Source organism: Engraulis encrasicolus, chromosome 18, assembly GCF_034702125.1.
Source record: "Engraulis encrasicolus isolate BLACKSEA-1 chromosome 18, IST_EnEncr_1.0, whole genome shotgun sequence".
NCBI lineage: Eukaryota > Metazoa > Chordata > Actinopteri > Clupeiformes > Engraulidae > Engraulis > Engraulis encrasicolus.
In genome coordinates, this window is record NC_085874.1 from 17096680 (window position 1) to 17116789 (window position 20110).

General features: G+C 43.2%; 1 protein-coding gene and 1 long non-coding RNA gene across 4 annotated transcripts in view; one reads left to right on the top strand and one right to left on the bottom strand.

Annotated features, from left to right (window-relative positions):
• Positions 1-19585, top strand: part of armc1l (armadillo repeat containing 1, like) — a 42290-nt gene extending 22705 nt beyond the window's left edge. The window contains exons 5-7 of the mRNA XM_063223133.1: positions 2017-2133; positions 2812-2886; positions 18469-19585. Of these exons, the coding sequence (XP_063079203.1) occupies positions 2017-2133; positions 2812-2886; positions 18469-18660 (384 nt within the window). The 3' untranslated portion in view covers positions 18661-19585. The remainder of the gene's footprint in view (positions 1-2016; positions 2134-2811; positions 2887-18468) is intronic.
• On the bottom strand, positions 11662-13874 carry LOC134469098 (uncharacterized). 3 transcript variants are annotated; one of them, XR_010038932.1, is made up of 4 exons: positions 13830-13874; positions 12194-12304; positions 12002-12102; positions 11662-11736 (listed from the first exon to the last, which is right to left on the bottom strand). It is a non-coding gene; the product is annotated as an uncharacterized LOC134469098 (long non-coding RNA). The 3 variants fall into 3 exon arrangements; XR_010038933.1 differs by lacking the exon at positions 13830-13874 and adding an exon at positions 12947-13682; XR_010038931.1 differs by lacking the exon at positions 13830-13874 and having other exon boundaries at positions 12194-12936.
• Positions 19586-20110: the final 525 nt, after the last annotated feature.

The following is a 20110-nucleotide window of genomic DNA, read 5'->3' on the forward strand; positions in this document are numbered from 1 at the left end:
AACAAGCCCCACCCCTAACTCAGCACATGGGCTCTGTAGCGCCCCCCTAAGTCCTGGGCCTATGGGCCTGGACCGGCATAAAGTTGAAGCTACGGACTCCAATTTTTTTGGGGGTGTGTATCTCACTAAGAGAAGCAAAAAAGTCTACAGGAGGCCATGGCCACACCCAACAGGAAGTGAGGTAATTGGACTTGAAGTTGAACTTTTGACATATGCCCAAATTGTCATACCATGTACTTTGAAGTACTCCTCCTGAACCGTACACTTGTTTGGTTTTGTTCCAATTTGCAAATGATCTTAAGACATTGGAGATGATATTTTGTGAAGGAATTTTCAATATATTTTAAGAAAACAAGATGGCGGCTTGATGAATTCTGGTGAAAAAATCACAGAAAATGTGCCCTTTCTGAGGGGGTTGCCATGCATATCTTTCAAAGTTACTTCGCACAGCTGTTTGGTAGGGTAGCACGTACCTCTCCAAACAAGCCCCGCCCCTAACTCGGTACATGGGCTCTGTAGCGCCCCCTTAAGTCATGGGCCTATGGGGCGGGTTCAGCATTAAGTTCAAGCTACGGGCTTCAAAATTTTTATGGATGTGTATCTGACTAAAACGAACAAAAAATGTCATGCAGTGACATGGCCACGCCCAACAGGAAGTGAGATAATTGGACCTCTTATTGAAACAGGAAGTTGGCCACTATTTTAGTTTGCAGTGTTTTTAAAACAGTGCAAATGCATGTGTTCATGCATATAATGAGTATAAACCTTTTTCTATATGCCTACTATGGCAACCTGATATAGCGCCACCATATGGTAGGCAAATGAACTGCAGTAAAAGTGGATTTCTTAAATATCTTTATCTCGTGAACCGAACGTCGTAGAGACTCCATTTTTGTTTTGGGCAGGATGTGACGGGATTTGGGGCGATATGCCTTGAACCGTAGGTGCGAGGGCCCGTCATCGCCGCTCGCGGCTTTAATTATTTTTGAGAATAGCTGTGCAAATCTAGGGGAAATAATGAGTACGTCTATTCTAAGATAAAGTCCACGAAAATAGACTTAATATGGCCGTTAAACACTGCAGGAACGTTAAGAACGAACGTTATTTTTCGTTCCGAACCGGTTCAGGAACGATATTTTTGTGGGGGAACGATTGCAGGAACGAAAACGTTAAACTGAAACTTGCCTGAACCGTTCGGAACGGAACGTTTGAAAAATAATTTCGTTTTCAAGCCCTGATTTCAACACATTACAATTATCCCAGGTGATATACAGCTATTTACAGGGTATTGGTTACAGTCCCTGGTGCAATGTGGGGTAAGGTGCCTTGATCAAGGGCATTTCACCCATGTATGAAGGTGTAGGGAGAGGTCAGGGTTGGATTCGATCTCGCCAACCATTAGGCCACAGCTGCTTGTATAGTATATGGTAGTAAACTAAAACAGCGTTATTATGTGATACTTGGTGAACTGTTGCGTTATGACGTGTCTCATTACATTGAATCTTGGTTTTCGATATTAGTGTTTAAACATGGAGCATGTCATTTTTAAGTTATTTATTTCCAGAATGTATGCTGCTGCCTATTCTGAAATTTCAAATTTTTCACGTTTATTTATCACCGTCATCAATTTCTCAGAATTTATTATGACTTTTCATACAGGTGGATCTGATACATGTCTTATCATCTTGAATAACTTGCCATAGACCTCTTTGGCTGTAATACTACTACTACTATTTACTTTTGTCAGACTAGTAAATATCAGTTTATTACTCAGTACATATTCATGAAGGATCAAATTTGTGAATGGGCAGCATACATTTTGAAAATGAATGACTAAATTTCATACCGGGCTTTTAAATCAATCAACAATTGCAAACATTTATTGATTTTATTTTTATTTACTGAATTTATTTGAGCCTATTACTGTGTGTGTGTGTGTGTGTGTGTGTGTGTGTGTGTGTGTGTGTGTGTGTGTGTGTGTGTGTGTGTGTGTGTGTGTGTGTGTGTGTGTGTCAGGATCAACGAGGCATGTGTGAGGAGGCTTTACTGAAGGTCAAGGGCGTCATCAGTTTCACCTTCCAGATGGCAGTGAAGAGGTGCACCGTCCGCATCCGCTCAGACCTGCCCACTGAGGTACGCCAACCGCTGTTGCTTTCTAGCCTGATTATCATCGACTCTCAAATCTCTTCGAGACTTGGTCTGACCAAGAGCATAACAATTAACATTTCCCAAATGGCATGGTTGACCCGCCTCCCTTCATTTGCTAATTGTTGTTTGCGTCCTGACAAAGTGGGAGGAGTTCATGATTTTTCGGGAGCTCAGAAAGTACTTGCATTGCTCTTGACCTGACTAGTTGCGACGCTGAAAGTGTTGCGTCACTAGGAGGGCATGGCCTGGCTAGTTGGTTTCCTCACTGCTCAGATGAAAGATGATGATGGTTACATGATCTTTGACAGTTTTTGATTAGCAGTGTTTTCCTCAGAATAATTGATGGTCAAGGTGCTGGGGAGGTAAGCCAGTGTCAGACATGCGACCATCATCGTTGGAAAGGTCATGTTGAGCAGTTTCATATGAAATATGATTCTGGTTCTAAAATAAATAGCTCATAGATTTTGTATGTAAAGCAATTTTAGAAATTGCTTTCACAATACAAAATCTTTTATCTTTTCTGGTAATCTAGTCAAGGTGGTAGGCGGTTGTAGTGCTGGGGGAAACCCTAGCCTAGTCATGTAGATGAGACCAACACAGAGTGGTGTATTAAAGTTATCAACGGCTCTGGGCTAATACTACGTACTCCGTTTTCCTTTCTAGAATCTGGCTACTGCTATTGCGGCCACTAAAGTCCTGCAGGCCCAACAGGTGGTGAAGAATGAAACTGGGGAGGAGGTGAGTGGATTTCACACTGATTGGTACCGTCTGCGACCCGAAACTTGACACATGAAGGGTTGGGGAAGGGTTGATATGTTTTGGGGTAACATATCCATTGTGTGAAGTAGTCTGTCATTTACTGCTTCTTGACAAGAGGAGGTGAATTGTTCATTTTAAAGAAAAAGTCAATTTGCATGCAATTCAATGCCCTTTTGCATGTTTATTTATTTATTTATTTTTTACTTTTACACTTAAGTTCTGTATCCTCATTCTCATTCCACTTATGGTAGCTGTATCTCCCGCTCACCACAATGACTTGACATTAGCAAACGTTTCCTATTTCTTTTCTTTTTTTCAAACATTTCTTTATTAAACTTTTTATTATTTTACAGATCACAACCCCCACATTCACCCCAAACCCAAGGCACACACACACAAAAACAAAATACAAATGACAACAAAAAAAGCTAAAACAAAAAACATAATATAATATAATAACTGTTACAAACCCATTTCAAATAAAAAATATGGGTATGAACATAAAGGTACCAGGACAACAGTTTGGGGGAAACATTGGTGATTTATTATTTTCACGACGTCAAGGAGAAACAAAAACGGCGTCGAACGCCTGGTCAAGAACAGAAAAAGATGTCACGGTCAAAAAGGAGAAAAATAAAAACCCTATTATAAAGCCTAACTGAAAAGTCCAAAATCTACCTTACCTCCTCGAAATAAAAACACGTGAATCTTCCGGTGAACTTACCTATCTCCTTAACTAATGCCTATGTCGTGCTCAAATGTTAAAGAAAATAATCACCACCCACCACCGTTTACAAAAAAGTCAAGTTACCTAAAAATAAAAGACAAGAATGATTTTTAAGACTAAAGGTAAAGAAATAATTTTGTCAAGAGCTTCACAAAGCGACGCAGCATGAGAGAGCAGAGAGAGAGACTGGAGTCTGGAGAGGTTGGAGGCTTTATCCGAGCGCTCGTCCATGGCTCGGCCAATGAGCGTGCGTCTTCTCATGGGCACACCTGCATACACTCACATCAGATGAAGCAAAGCGCAGCGCGCAAACAAGGCAGCAATTAGTGGAAGGCACAGAAATTAACTGGCGGCATAACAGGACCGCGTAACACCCCCACCCTTAAGAAATAAGTTGGCGGTAAAAGACCAACTCTACAATACATTATTGTAGTAAACTAAGAACATCAACATAGTTACATGTTACATGTATATCATTTAAATTCAACATCACAACTTTACAATAGACTAAATGCATACAATACCTTCATACATACCACTAGCTTACCCGACAACTTATTTGGTAACAAGTGTTTTACGCACGGGATAAAGCGTCAGCAACGACATTATCGCGACCACGAATGTGCTTGATGTTTAAATTATAACCTTGAAGGACAAGGCACCAACGCATTAACCGTTGGTTGCTGTTGCACATGCGATTTAGAAAGGTCAAAGGATTGTGGTCCGTAAACACAGTCACAGTCGCCGCTCCGCCTACATAGACCTCAAAGTGCTGGAGCGCCAGCACGAGCGCAAGCGCTTCTTTTTCGATGGTAGAATAAGCGCGTTGGTAGTGGTTGAACTTTCGTGAGAAAAATCCAACAGGGTGGTCTAAACCATCGGTTCCTTTTTGGGACAAGATAGCCCCTGCGCCTAAGTCACTAGCATCCACAGCTACGGTAAATGGTAGGCTAAAGTTTGGAGCGGCCAAAACGGGAGCAGTGGTAAGCAGCGCTTTAACGCATTCAAATGCCGCTTGACAGGCGTCTACCCACTTAAACACGCGTTTGGTACTAAGCACGTCAGTAAGAGGGGCAGCGACTGTGGAGAAATTCTTACAGAATGACCTATAATATCCTACCATCTGCACAATTCACGTCTGGAAGTAGGAGCAGGGAAATTCAGAATTGCTTCCACCTTGGAGTGGACCGGACGAACTTCCCCACGCCCCACAACTTTTCCGAGGTACACTACCGTTGCCTGGCCAAAGACACACTTAGCTGAATTAACGGTGAGGTTGGCTTTTGACAGCCGGTCAAACACAGTAGCCAAGTGTTCCATGTGTGACTGCCAGGTGGCACTGTACACGATCAAATCATCAAGGAATGCCTCACAATTAGACACGCCATCTAACACATTATTGATTAACCGTTGAAATGTGGCGGGTGCGTTTCGAAGACCAAACGGCATACACACATACTGCAAGAAGTGGTCTGGAGTAACGAATTCTGATTTTTCTTTGCCACGTAAGAGAGACTTGCCAATATCCCTTGAGGAGATCTAGTTTGCTGTGATTGGTCATACCAAGGCGGTCAACGCAGTCATCCATGCGAGGTAACGGATAACTGTCTGGCTTAGTCACTGCGTTAACGCGCCTGAAGTCAGTGCAAAACCTGAATGTGCCGTCAGGCTTTGGGACTAACAAGCAAGGTGAACTCCATGGGCTACTGCTGGTCTCAGCAATGTTGTTTTCCAGCATAAACGTAACTTCTTGTTTCATTACTTCGCGCTTCAGTGGGTTTGCACGGTATGGGTGTTGCCGAATTGGTTTCGTACTCTCAACCTCAATGTCATGCACTATAGCGGTTGTACAGCGAGGGATGTCAGAAAACAGGGATTCGTGTGTACCAAACAGCGCCGTTAAATCGGTGGCCTCGGATTCGGAGAGGTGAGACAAATATGAGGATAGGTCATTCATGATTTCGGAATTTTTAAGCCTCCCTTCAATGACTTCAACAGAAGGGCCAGGTACATCAGGAGGCGGATCAGAGAGGACAGTGGCAATGCGCGGTACAGCTACAGCGGCAATTTCAGCACTAGGTGCCTTGGACAGCTCCCGCTTACCGTCACTGTCACTACAGGTGGCTGCGTGTGTGTCAGAGTGTGTGTGTCTAGTGCGATAGGGCTTCAACCTGTTAACGTGGCACAAGCGTGTGGCTTTTCGGCGATCAGGAGTGGCAATCACATAATTCAGGTCACCTACTCTACGCTCCACTTGGTAGGGCCCCGCATAACGCGCTTGTAAAGCAGAGCCCATCACAGGCAGTAAAACCAGTACCTTGTCACCAGGAGAGAAGTGGCGAGAGACAGCTTTTCGATCATACCGTTTCTTCATTTTCCCCTGAGCGACTTCAAGGTTTTCCTTGGCCAGTTCACATGCACGCTGGAGCCTGTAACGCATCTTTGACACATAATCATTCAGGTCATTGTAGTTAGTAGATTCTGTAAGCAATGCATCTTTCAGTATTTTCAATGGCCCACGCACAGTGTGCCCAAAGACAAGTTCTGCAGGGCTAAACCCCAAACTTTCCTGGACCACTTCGCGTATAGCAAAGAGAGCCATTGGAACCCCCTCGTCCCAATCACGCTGAAATTCAAGGCAGTAGGTTTTCAACATTGTTTTGAGTGTTTGGTGAAAACGCTCGAGTGCGCCTTGGGACTGCGGGTGGTAACTGCTCGACGTGACATGTTGAATTGCTAACTGTTGCATGACCTGTTTGAACACTCTGGACATGAAATTGGTTCCTTGGTCCGTTTGGACCCGTTTTGGTAGTCCGAACATCGAAAAAAAGTTCAGCAACGCCTTCACAATAACGGGTGCTGTAATCTTTCTCAGTGGAACGGCCTCTGGGAAACGCGTTAAGCTACACATTATAGTCAGTAGATATTTGTTTCCAGATTTGGTTTTTGGCAGAGGGCCAGCGCAGTCCAATATAACGTGCTCGAATGGTTCCGACGACACTGGGATCAGCTTCAACGGGGCAGGTGGAATGACCTGGTTCGGTTTCCCTGCCACTTGACACGGATGACAGCTCATACAGAACTTTGCGATATCACGTTTAATTCCTGGCCAGTAGAAATGATTTGTTATTCGGTCTGCAGTCTTTTTGATACCCAGATGTCCCGCAAAGTGGTGATCATGAGCTAGACTAAGTATCTCGTCTCTATAAGCGGTTGGCACGACAATTTGATTCACAACATGCCAAGTATCATGCGCAGGGGCATCCAAAGGTCGCCACTTGCGCATCAAAACGCCATCCTGTACATAATATCCTTGTTGACCAATATCACTGTCTGACATGGCCTCGGAGAACAGTGGAGAGAGAGAGGGGTCATCTTTTTGCTCTTTTATAAGTTGCTCGCGATTAAGAGGCAATTTAGCCGAGACCGAAGGAGAAACGCAAGGCAACTGGACACCATCAGCCGACGGATGCACAATGAAGGTGTTACTGAGATCAACCACGTCATCTGGATTATCAACTTTTACGCGCTGCGCCATGACGCGTGTCACAACACTGGATGAAAAAACGTCAGGGTAATCCGCGGACATTTCATCATTATCACCTGAAGATTTAGGAGACACAATTGGGCACGGGAAAACTTTTCCACCGGCTAAGTCGTTTCCAAGTAGCATGGCTACACCATCAACGGGGAGACTGGGGCGCACTCCCACAACGACATTCCCAGTGATTAGTTCGGACGAGAGAGCGACCTTGTGTAAAGGTACATTAATGTAGCCCATTTCAATTCCCCTAACGAGGATGCTATCTCCTGTTAGTGTACTGTCGCAAAAAGGTAACACGTCTTGCAATACGAAGCTTTGCGAAGCTCCAGTGTCACGCAATATTTTGATAGGCCTACACTCTTAAAAAGGCTGGGTCAAAAACAACCCAAATTGGGTTATTTTCTGACCCAGGCCCTGGTTCAGTATTGGGCCTACCCTTTGCCTGGGTTAAAATATTTTAACCCTCAGATTGGGTCATTTCTCTAAAGATTGGGTCATTTCTCATGGGTCATTCTGACCAAATTGGTGTGTTAAAAGAACCCATGAAATGGGTCAGACCTACTACCACATTATTGGGTCATATTGACTTCTTTGTTGGGTTCATACTTTAACCCAATATTGGGTATTTAAATTGCAAGGAGATTTACAAAAAACAATTATGACTTTACATTAGTACATTAAGGTGAAATATACCAGAATTGTTTACCAATACAATTGAGATCAATTTAAAAAACAAAATACAAGAATGCATAATATTTCAGATCTCTTTTTTTATTGCTGAACAATGTAGATAATTAACAATACATTTCATAAAAGTATACTATAAAGATGCAAATCACAGCAGTGTAGCATTAACACATCATAGCATTGAAGCAATAAAACCTTAATTGAATTTACATGCATCTTTGTAGCCTCTATGCAAAGATGGGTTATCAGCAAGACTGATCACTCATGACCGAAAAGACTCAACTACATCACAGCAACATTGCTACGACATTACCAAGAGCCTTAAGTAACAGGTTAAAACTCAGTCACTACAATATTGGTGACAGTAAAGTTAAAACATAGGCTCTGCTAAAAGGGGTTAAAAGGACTACTGAAGCAGATCATGATATTCTCCATAGGATTGCATTCAAATCTCACACCAATCTATTTAAGCCAGATGCAGACTCAAAATTTAAAAGTTCAATGCAAAGAAAGATTGAAACGCACACTGATGACCTCCCTTGTCATCCCTTTTCATTTCGAGACGATTCGAGCCAACATAGCCCCTTCTCTACCGGATTTTAATCTGGGGTGTACTCACTTTTGTGAGTACATGTTCAAACATTAATGGCTGTATTTAGTTTTTTTCTGAGTGAACAAGAAATTTAAGCGGTTAAATATGTTGTTAAAAGGTCACTTATCATTGTGTCAAAGTTACATTTCTGTAATGCTTTCCTATGAAAAGATATACTCAAAAATCTGCAAAACTGTGAGGGGTGTATTCACTTTCGTGATATACTGTATATATATATATATATATATATATATATATATACACGTATATAGCAGGAAGGCAGAGGAAGAAGAGATAGACAGAGAATGTAGAGTCATAAGGTCAACGTAGGTTAGGACCAGGATTCTTAGATGTGTAAGGTCCATAGTGGCTGGGCCTATCATAAGTCATAGATAGTCACACAGAGATTGGGCGCTCAGGTGCGGCCCCTGGTGGCATCAGGGGTGAGGAAAAACTCCCTTTCGCTTGATTCATAGTTTGTAAGGGGGGAAAAAAAGCTGAGTGAGGTCTGAGAAAAAAGACCCCCTATAGTCAGGAAGAAACCTCAGGCAGAGACCAGCGGCCACCTAGGGGAGCCCCCTGCCAGGGCTGGTTGCGAGTAGTAAGGGCGCTGCGGCAGCTGGGACACTATGACGCCTTGGCAGCTAGGAGTTGGCAAGGATGAAGAGGTGGGTCTTCAGCTGCTTCTTGAAGGAGTCGACGGAGGTGGCTGATCGGATCTCGATGGGGAGGGCGTTCCATCTCTTGGGCGCATAGCAGGCAAACGCGGCGTCGCCGATCTTCTTCTGCGGGGGGGTGGGGGTCCTTAGCAGCTTGGCATCAGTGGACCTGAGAGCGTGAGCAGGGGCATAAAAAGAGAGCATGTCTGAGATATAACTAGGGGCAAGTCCATTTAATGCTTTAAATACTGTGAGCAGAATCTTAAAGTCGATTCTGTATGAGACAGGTAACCAGTGCAGGTCTGCCAAGACAGGAGAGATGTGCTCTCTCATTCTGGTTCTTGTTAGGATTCTTGCCGCAGAATTTTGAATGAGTTGCAATTTGTCAATTAATTTTTTTGGGAGACCAGAGAAGAGAGCATTGCAGTAGTCTATCCTACTGGTGAAAAAGGCATGAATAAGTTTCTCAGCGTCTTGTCGGGGGGCCAAGCCGCGCACTTTGTTGACATTTCTAAGATGGAAAAAAGCAGATTTTGTTATCTTGTTGATGTGAGGCTCAAAGCTCAAATCCGAGTCTATGACCACACCTAGGCTAGTAACCTTATCTTTAATGTGTATGCTTAGGTCACCTAGGCTTGAGTGGAGTTTTGCACGTTTTTTTCTTAGGCCCAATGAGCAACACTTCGGTTTTATCCTCATTTAATTTTAGGAAGTTACTGTTCATCCAATCTGTGATGGCAGACATGCATTTAGTCAAGTCATGAATGTCAGTGGTTTGGCTAGGCTCGACAGAGATGTATAATTGTGTATCATTGGCATAGCTATGAAAATCAACATTGTGCTCTCTGATGATGGAGCCCAGGGGCAACATATATAGAGAGAAGAGGAGAGGGCCCAAGCAACTACCCTGAGCAACTCCAAAAGGCACATCATACTTGTTTGAGACGTATTCTCCGATGGTGACAAAAAACTGCCTTCCTGTAATATATGTTTTGAACCACTCTAAGATGTGACCGGACAAGCCTACCCAAGATTCAAGGCGGTCAATTAGTATGTTGTGGTCTATCGTGTCAAAGGCGGCACTGAGGTCGAGGAGGATAAGTGCTGAAACTTTGTTTGCGGCAGTGCTGAGCCTAAGATCACTTATTATTTTGGTTAGTGCTGTAGTGTGTGTGTGTGTATATATATATACACACACACACACACACACTGGTATATTATATATTTTATATATTATATATTATTATTATATATTATATTTATATTTTATATAATATAAAATGTTATTTCTGACTTGACTGCACCGGAATGACTGTGCCTACCGGTGCCCAAAGAGGAAGACAAAAAAAAAGACAACAAGTTTGAGAGTTTGGCAAACAAATAGACAGAACATACAGTAAACCGTAGCAAAATTGTCTTAAGTGACACCACACAGTAGGCATTCCATACACATTCACAGAACCAAAGAACAATATCAGGCCTCATTGTGTGTGTGTGTGAGTGTGTGTGTGCATTAACGCCTGCTGTTGTGCATTGATATAAAAAAAACTTACTTCATACATGCCGATGATATCCAAGAGCTTCTTGAATAAGTAGTGTGGCCGCCGACCCAGCTGAACAGCATTCTTCTCCTTTTACTTGTGTCCTACAGCCAAAAAATAAGCAGTTATTGTGATTTTATTGTTAAAGTAATAGGCCTACAATACAGCTGACATACACATTTATCCTGAACTGCGTTGTTGGGTCCTGACAAGCCAGTGGTAGTGAGAACAATGTAATTGGATGTTGAAACTAGTAGGGATTTTCCTTTAAAGGGACACTGTGCAGGAAATGGTCAAAAAAGGTACTGCAACTATGCTGCTCGTTGAAACTGGGCTGACTATTGCCAAATTTGATCTTTGCATGAAAGTTTACTAAGTAATAAACAAATATTTTCTAGCATGGTCCAAGTAGTCATTTTTGCAGCTAAAAATGGCTATTTTTGGAAATTCAAAATGGCGGACCATGGAGAAGATCCCCCTTTTCATGTATGAAAAGTGCAATTTTTCAAGTCATAATGAATGCTTAGAATTTGATGGTGGTGGTAAGCATTAATGAAAAAGGTAACATAAGTGAATGGGCAGCATGAATTCTGGAAATAAACAACTAAAAATCTCACACAGTGTCCCTTTAAGGTTGTGTGTGTTTATCTGTGTGTGGTGTAGAGTGGGGCTGTGCATGCGCATGTGTCCGCATGTGTGTATGAGCATATGTGTGGTGTGTGTGTGTATGAGCATATGTGTGGTGTGTGTGTGTGTGCACGCATGGGCTTTTATGCATGACATAAAAAAATCTTACTTCCTACATCCTGATGTTTGAGGACTCCTCGGATAAGTAGTGTCACAGACCCAGTAGAGCAGTAGTCCTCTTGTCCTACAGCAGAAAAAGAACTATGAGTAATTGGGATTTTACTTTGAAATATATAGTACAACTGGTACACATGTTTACAATTCTTGGATCATACACTCACATTTCAGTGCCGCGTTCTTTCCTCGATGCAGACACGGCTCCATACACTTTAAGCGGTTTTGGTGCCAGGTCATCACGTCCATCGAGGAACGGACTACCGGAATGACTGTGCCTGCCGGTGCCCAAAGAGGAAGACAAAAAGACAGACAACAAGTTAGAGAGTTTGGCAGACAGATAGACAGAACATACAGTAAACCGTAGCAAAATTGTCTGAAGTGACACCAGACAGTAGTCATTCCATACACATTCACAGCATCAAAGAACAATATCAGGCCAGCTCTCATTGTTTGTTTGTGTGTGTGTGTGTGTGTGTGTGTGCGCGCACGCGTGTGCAAGCGCATTCACGCCTGCTGTTGTGCATGACATTAAAAACTTACTTCATACATGCCGATGATATCCAAGGGCTTCTTGAATAAGTAGTGTGGCCGACGCCGACCCAGCTGAGCAGCATTCTTCTCCTCTTACTTGTGTCCTACAGCTGAAAAATAAGCAGTTGTTGTGATTTTATTGTTCAAGTAATAAGCCTACAATACAGTTGATACACATTTATCCTGAACTCACTGACTTACATCTCTCAGACAATCCAAATCGGTTTTCATCGGTTTACTTCTTCAGTGACTTAGTTCCAGTTTCCTACACACCCAGCTGTCTTGGTAACAGGTCAGAGGAGAGAAGTCCACCTTATCCAGAGCAGAAGAGACAAAAATGACAAAACGTTTCAGAGCTTTGCAGACACACCTTCAAACAGACAACAGACAACCTTAAATAAATGTATGAAAGGCTTTTGTCTCACTACTACACACAACTTTACATTTTTCATTTACATAAACAAAACTATAAACCAACCAGTCTCTTCGTAAATACTGCAGAGTACAATATCACACACTCACACTAGAACTAAGTTACACACGCACGATTTCATGCAAAGCTTGTTGAAGTAGCTGTTGCCTATAGCCACAACTTTCTTTAAACCAGGAAACTTCCCTGTAGCGTCAACAAAGCAACACATCCCTGCTCGTGAATGAAAGAAATTGGATAACTATTCCCTCCGTAATTTTGGAACACAACGACTGGTGAATGTAAACAAGTTTTCCACGCGTAGCCTTCATCCGCATTTATCAAACAGCTACGTAGTAGAGCCACAGCCCTTATACGTCTCTTACAGAATCTGTGGTAGAGCTACGACACTAACCAAGCAAGCAAGGCACATACGAGATAAGAAACGCCAGTTGACACACAAACAATAAACAATTGTCGCGACAACATTTTCTTGCACAGGCAAGCTGCCCGAACACACGATACGACTTACCACCTAAACATACCGGTAATATTTCATGCGCGAGCTATCCCTCCCTCTGCCTTTATCAGAGTTCGGACTTGTGAAAGGTGCAAGTCGCAGTGAGCTGAGCTCGGAAGAACATCGCAGGAGTCAGGAGAAGTCACACAACACAAGCACTTGCTCTCATAAAACTAGTTCTAGTTGACACAGAAAAAGAAGAAAGCCCGTCGACTCCCCTACAGTATGTAGAACTAACATGACACTTGTGGAAACCGAAGACAGTCTCCAGATGCCAGCTTGCGGACCCCAAACGAAAATGCTGTCGTTATGAACTGAATTCTAGGTCGAGTGGAGCCAGGTAGCGGCTAGATATAGTTAGCTAATTTCTCAGATTTGTGTCAGTTGCGTCCTGCATTAGGCTAGTAGTATCACAGCCCGTATAGAAAGTATATCGCCTCACTGTGTACTGAACCTCAATTTATCGTTGAGTAGACACACTTAGCCCTCTACCTAAAAAGAATCTGCCCAACCACTGACAGCCAACCAGCCGTTATAAGCTATGCGAAATAGCAACCAAATGAATCCCAGAGGGGCTAACATTATGACTTACCGTAGTGTCTTGGTTATTAGCTAACTGACAGAACCTGGACGAAGGCTGGACGAACATACTACTTTCCAATGAAATGTAGCAAATATATTCCCAAATCCACCACAGGATAGCAAACCGCTGCAGTTATGACAAAGTGCTTATTCATTTGCTCCTTGCCCTTAAAAGAGTAGTTACCGTTTCCTCCTATACGAAATGGGTGTAGCTTTCTATGAAATGTGCCTTATACTCGCCACAAACAGGAACTCACGGCTGACGCATATTTACACCGCGAAAAGCAATATGGCAAGTTTATATGTAATAAAAGGCGCACACTTACCGAAACAATGCTTTCACATGCCATCCGGTGTCCTTTCTTCTGGACGTCTACTGGTAGCCGTTTTGGCAATGGCGACCGGGCGGTAAAATTCAAAATTCAAATATCTTGACAAGATAACTTAGATTACAGGGTTGAAATGACCCAGGGCCTGGGTGCTGATGTGGGTCTAGCGAATAACCCAGGTAATGGGTACGGAAAATGACCCAATATGGGTTATATTTAACCCATTTTTCATAGAAAAGCAATTGACCCAGGGGTTTAGTCAAAGTAATAACCCAGCTCTTTTTAGAGTGTAGGCTCGCCAGGCACCCCAGGTAGAGCGACAGTGCCATCCAAGATAAAAGGCGCAAAGGACCTATTTGTTATAGGTTTCTCAGTCTTTAATTTTGACTGCTTAATCTCGTCCATTTTAAGATTGGAAACACAGAGACCTGTTTCGGTTTTAACCGGATTTGCGGGATTAGTTTGGTCTTTACGCTTGTATCTGTAACAGTCTGCCATTACATGGCCCTTTCTCTTACAGTGGAGACATGTCGGAACTGGGTTTTTAGATGATGATCTGCGCTTAAACTTGTCCTGTGGCGGAGAAGGAGTGCGAGTACGGCTAGACACCGGGCCTTTAACAAATCCGCTTGATTTTCCACTTTTGGCTGTGAAGTCGCGTTTGTGAGCAAGCACATACTCATCAGCAGTGTTTAAATTGGCTTTTGGGAGGTGGGGGAGCCCTTCACTCTCGGTCAAAATAGCTTTTTTAAAAAAAAAAGTTAAACATCGCCCCATCAGGCAAATACATGTATTCTATGAAGTTATTGCCCATAATTAATATCATACATAAATCAATGTATTACTCAGTTATGAGAAAAACAGCAAGGTACCCTCATTCCCTCTTCACTGTATTAGGTTGCTAAAAAATAGGAACAGTTAGACCAGTATCACACCTGATGCATTTATGTAGCCTACTTTTTAATATTCTCTCCTGTCAGTTGGCAACAGTATGCTATTGGACTGTCAGTACAGGGGCAAAACCGTTTTAATTCTGACCACCATCACTGCACCATCAAGCTACAAAGGTGTAGACCTAAGACTATTAAGAACTCATATTATTGATGTGAATAACAATTTGTTTTAAAATATCATATGATTGATTTTAATTCTCCTAATTTATTTCTTTAATTCTCTTAATAATGTCATGGGACGTTTTATGCCTAATAAGTAACAAAGTTAAAAGAGTCTGCAGAGAATCTTCTCACTCGGACACGTCTTTTCTTTACAGATTGCCCCTTTGGCTGACTGATTATATGGGCGTTCTTATTTCAGTAGTTTAGTTAGTTCAGCTATCTCGCTCCGTGCATATGTTTTAATTACACTTCAGTCGCATTAAGTAAATGTTTTTTTTGCAAAGCAATATCTGGCAAAAGGCGGCAATAGATTGCTGCAATTCTAGCGCGAGAGAGACGGTGCACTGCTCTACACGCACAGCTAGGATGGACACGCAGGAATCCCTGTCATTTGCTTACGGTCTAAAAACTTTTAATACGTTCCTGGCATGTTTAAGCCCACATAAAAGTAACCTGCAACCAAATGGCTACACATTCTGACAGAACAATGGACGGAAATCCCAAACTTGATGTTGATTTCCCCCATTAACAAACTGCTGTTAAAGTAGGCAGACACCACGCTATTCTGCATGACTGTTTGGTTAACTTTGCCTGAAAGCTAGCCGATATCAAATGAAATGACAGCTTACCTCCGTTTTGTAAAAGGCATTGTATCTAGCCTACTAACTTTGCACATTGAACATGAAGGCATGGAGGACAGGCTTGAAGTAGTGACAACTCGAAGCGGAGTAGGCTAGTTCTAGCTATGAGAAAGAGCAAGCGCTCCGGACCGCTCAACTGTTGCAAAGTTGCAACTTTGCTACAAACTCAAATTGTGGTGTCTCGCAGCGCATGTGCAGAATGCAGATGCATAATAACTGAAATAATGCGGGAGTCCCTTAATCTTATTTTATGTTGCTATCATTATAAAACTTTCATAAAAATATGATATTTCAAGAAGAGGTGAAAATATAGGCCTATGAACTGTGATTACACTGAGGGTGGGGCAGCAGGAGCGCAGCTCCGTTTGGCTGTCCCTCCGAGGTGAGGAGGCGGAGCTGCGCTCCGAAGGGCTCCGCCCCAATTTAAACCCTGCTCATCAGCCAACTCGGCGGCTTGGGACGGTGTTAACTTTTTGTGCTCGCTTAAGTGGGTAGCGACGCCCTGTGGCAAGTTGTTAGTGAAATCCTCCACGATCATTAGGTTGCGCAACTCGTTAAAAGTGGTAACCTTCTCAGCTTGTAACCAACGGTCGTAAAGAAGCTCCTTCTCTCTAACAAACTCCACATAAGTTAACGAGTCCGTTTTTTGATACGATCTGTATTTTTGCCTGTAGGCCTCGGGGACTAGAGAGTAAATTTGTAGTACCGCCTTCTTCACCTTCTCGTAATTAGAGGCATCTGTAAGCGGCAAGGAAGAATAAGCCTCCTGTGCCTTACCAGTGAAAACACACTGCAAGACCATCATCCACGCTTCAGCTGGCCATTTTCAAGTTGTGGCTACACGCTCAAAATGACTAAAGAATTTGTCAACCTCTTTTTCATTGAACGGCGGGACAACTCTAATATTGCGAGCTACGTCAAAGTCAGACTGGGCTGGAACACCAGCCTGTCGACTGCAAATATCCAGTTCCTTTAATTTTAGCGCATGTTCGTGTTCCATCTGTTTAACACGGAGCTCGTGCTCAAGCTGCTCTCTTTCATGCTCTCTTTGTTCACGAAGTTTAGTTTGTTCCCACTCCAGTTCCTTTTCCCTAAGAGCTAAGCGCTTCCAGTCAAGCGAGCTTTTCGTGGGAGTGGCCGGGAGTTCGGGAAGCACCTTATCTACTTCGCCAAATACACCGCTGCTATGCAGTGCCTCAATGAGCTGCACCTGTAATTCGGTTTTAAGTATGCCGCCACGTACCTCTACTTTGTAATGACCAGCAACGCGCAATAATTAGTCACGAGTTATGCTAAGCAAGCCCTCCTGAGTGGGCTCTTTGATAAACTCGTCGAGGTCAAACATTTGTGAGAGGGGGGAAGAAAAGAAGCTGATGGCAAAATTATTAATAATTATTATATGGTTGTGACGTCATCTGTCGAATGCTCCATTCATTTCAACGGGGCTCCCCAACGTTCGGACGTCTGTTATTTTTCGATAACGGACGGGTTGGTCTATAACAGACCGCTGTCAATGGCAACAAGACTTTTCACTGCTAAAGCGACTTTTCAACAAGACTCTAATCAGCTGCTGTGATAGACAGCGTTGTCCTGGCTACCGCTGTCAATGGCAACAAGACGTTCACTGCTAAAGCCACTGGCTGGTCCGGTCTTTTGTCACTCTAATCAGCTGCTGTGATAGACAACACCTGTTGTCCTGGCTACCTGTTGCCTAGCGGTGTTCCACAACGGCACTGTTTTGTTTTGCGCAGCAACAATCTTAACATTAAATAGACCTAAAGAAATGTCCCCGCCATGTGTGAATCATTTAAGTATATCCATATAATAAGCGGGTTAACTTTCGGCGAGTCGGTCGCTTTGTGGAATAGCAGCACTTCAGAGAGAACAAGACCCCTCCGCTCCGCGTCGGGGTCTAAAGATTCTCTCTGTCGTGCTGCTATTCCACGGTAGCGACCTTCTCGCCGAACGTTAACCCTTACGTATTACCCATCAAAACCTGGCTATCAAAGAACACAGGACCGACAGAGGAGAAAAGGAGAACGCACCCATAGTGGAGCGCTTACAGCACAATCTCGAAAAAAAATCGGACCTATGCGATTCGGGGAAAAATGTGATTAATTAAAAATCACATTAATGAATTAGCAATTAATCAATTCACTCCCGGACGAGCCCCCATTTATGTTACAAACCCATTTCAAATAAAAAATATGGGTATGAACATAAAGGTACCAGGACAACAGTTTGGGGGAAACTTTGGTGATTTATTATTTTCACGACGTCAAGGAGAAACAAAAACGGCGTCGAACGCCTGGTCAAGAACAGAAAAAGATGTCACGGTCAAAAAGGAGGAAAATAAAAACCCTATTATAAAGCCTAACTGAAAAGTCCAAAATCTACCTTACCTCCTCGAAATAAAAACACGTGAATCTTCCGGTGAACTTACCTATCTCCTTAACTAATGCCTATGTCGTGCTCAAATGTTAAAGAAAATAATCACCACCCACCACCGTTTACAAAAAAGTCAAGTTACCTAAAAATAAAAGACAAGAATGATTTTTAAGACTAAAGGTAAAGAAATAATTTTGTCAAGAGCTTCACAAAGCGACGCAGCATGAGAGAGCAGAGAGAGAGACTGGAGTCTGGAGAGGTTGGAGGCTTTATCCGAGCGCTCGTCCATGGCTCGGCCAATGAGCGTGCGTCTTCTCATGGGCACACCTGCATACACTCACATCAAAATGAAGCAGAGCGCAACGCGCAAACAAGGCATCAATTAGTGGAAGGCACAGAAATTAACTGGCGGCACAACAGGACCGCGTAACAATAACATAATAATCATCATCCCAAAAAACCGTTTCCCATTTCCGTTTATTTGTCCACCAGGTGTTGATCCCTCTCAGCGTGTCCGGCTCCACCATCCAGGAGAACTCCCACCTGCCCGACTACCTCCCTGAGGACGAGAGCCCAGAGAAGGACCTGGGCCGCGCCGTGTCCCGCTCCGGCGCCAAGGAAGACCCCAGTGGCAGTTGGCTCAACACCGCCGCCAGCTTCCTCACGCGATCCTTCTACTGGTAAAGGCAGACCTTTGGTGGGCCGCAGGCAGCAGTCGGAGGCAGTTTGCATCTTTGTGTGTGCGTGTGAGAGAGAGAGAGAGACACAGACACACACAGGCACACTTCTGTAACCACACTGCCTCTGCAGGACTTGTGCATTGCTCTTAACTCACTCAGCAGGTGTACCGGTTATGACGGCCCCGTCAGTGCTTTCTCATGCTCTCAAATCCTCTCGCGTCTTACCTGGACCACTGCCTGTTACAGCATCTGCCATCATCATCCTGGGTAATTACAATAGAATTGACTTTGCCAAGCTGTTATGGAGATAGGAGGCTTTTGGGTAGAAATGCATTCTGGAACACTGTTACAGGAGACACCAGTCTGCTGCATCATTGGTGCCTCTCTACCCATGTCTGTTTATCTCAAGATTAACATCCGAGCACGTTTTTGTGGTTAGCGATGTAATAGGCTGTGCTTTCTCAGGACATATCAGAAGATGGATGCTTATGGATGTTTGGCAAACCAGGTGTGGAGTTGCTGTTCAGGCTCATTTGTAGTTATCTGTACAGGTGTGTTACTTTCACACGAGTGTGTGTGCTCGTATAATTGCTGATGTTTTCAAGGAGTGACTCTTCACTCTGACAGTTCCTACATGTCTGTAGGTCATTTTCCATCTTTCTATTTATGTCTTTCCTAATCTGTGCCATTTTCTGTCCTCTGTTTCTATTCTGTAACTTTTGTATATAGTCTCGAGACACAATTTCTATGCTGCAAGATTAAAAAAATGAACAAGTTATTTCACCAGGAACAGTAGATTTTTGATGTTTGAAAAAACACACGCACACATTGTTCTTTGTAGTGCACTGGGGGTGTTGTGATGGGCCGAGTCTGTATTATTTGTTCTCATGCCATTTGTACAAAGTAATAAAAACTGGATTTAAAACTAATTTCTGTAACTTCAAGTCATTTCTCATGAAATTATATCCAATGTTTAAGTCATGTTCATCTACTCTCTATGTCAGACGTGGGCAAATTCAGGCCCGGGGGCCACATGCGGCCCACTCAGCCATTTCATGTGGCCCTCAAAGCCATTCCAAGAAAAAAAAAGGCAGATTCATATGGTCACTCATTCTTAAATTGGATACCTAAAACAAGGGTCTTGGAAACCCAAGATTACTAAAGTCTACATCTAGATACAATTAGCAGGAATGGCATAACTGACATACAGTGTATGTGATACTTCACTATCTTACCAAAAGTATTCTCTCAACTGCCTTGACTCAGTCACTATGAACTTATCTGCCACCCCATTCCTAACCCTCCTGGTGCAATGCTATATAGGTCCACCTTTTGCAGCTTCTACAGATTCATCTCATCTGGGAAGGTTGTCCACAAAGTTGAGTGTTTATAGGATTTTTTTTACTATTCTTCCAAAAGTCTATTGGTGAGGTCACATACTGATGTTGGGCGAG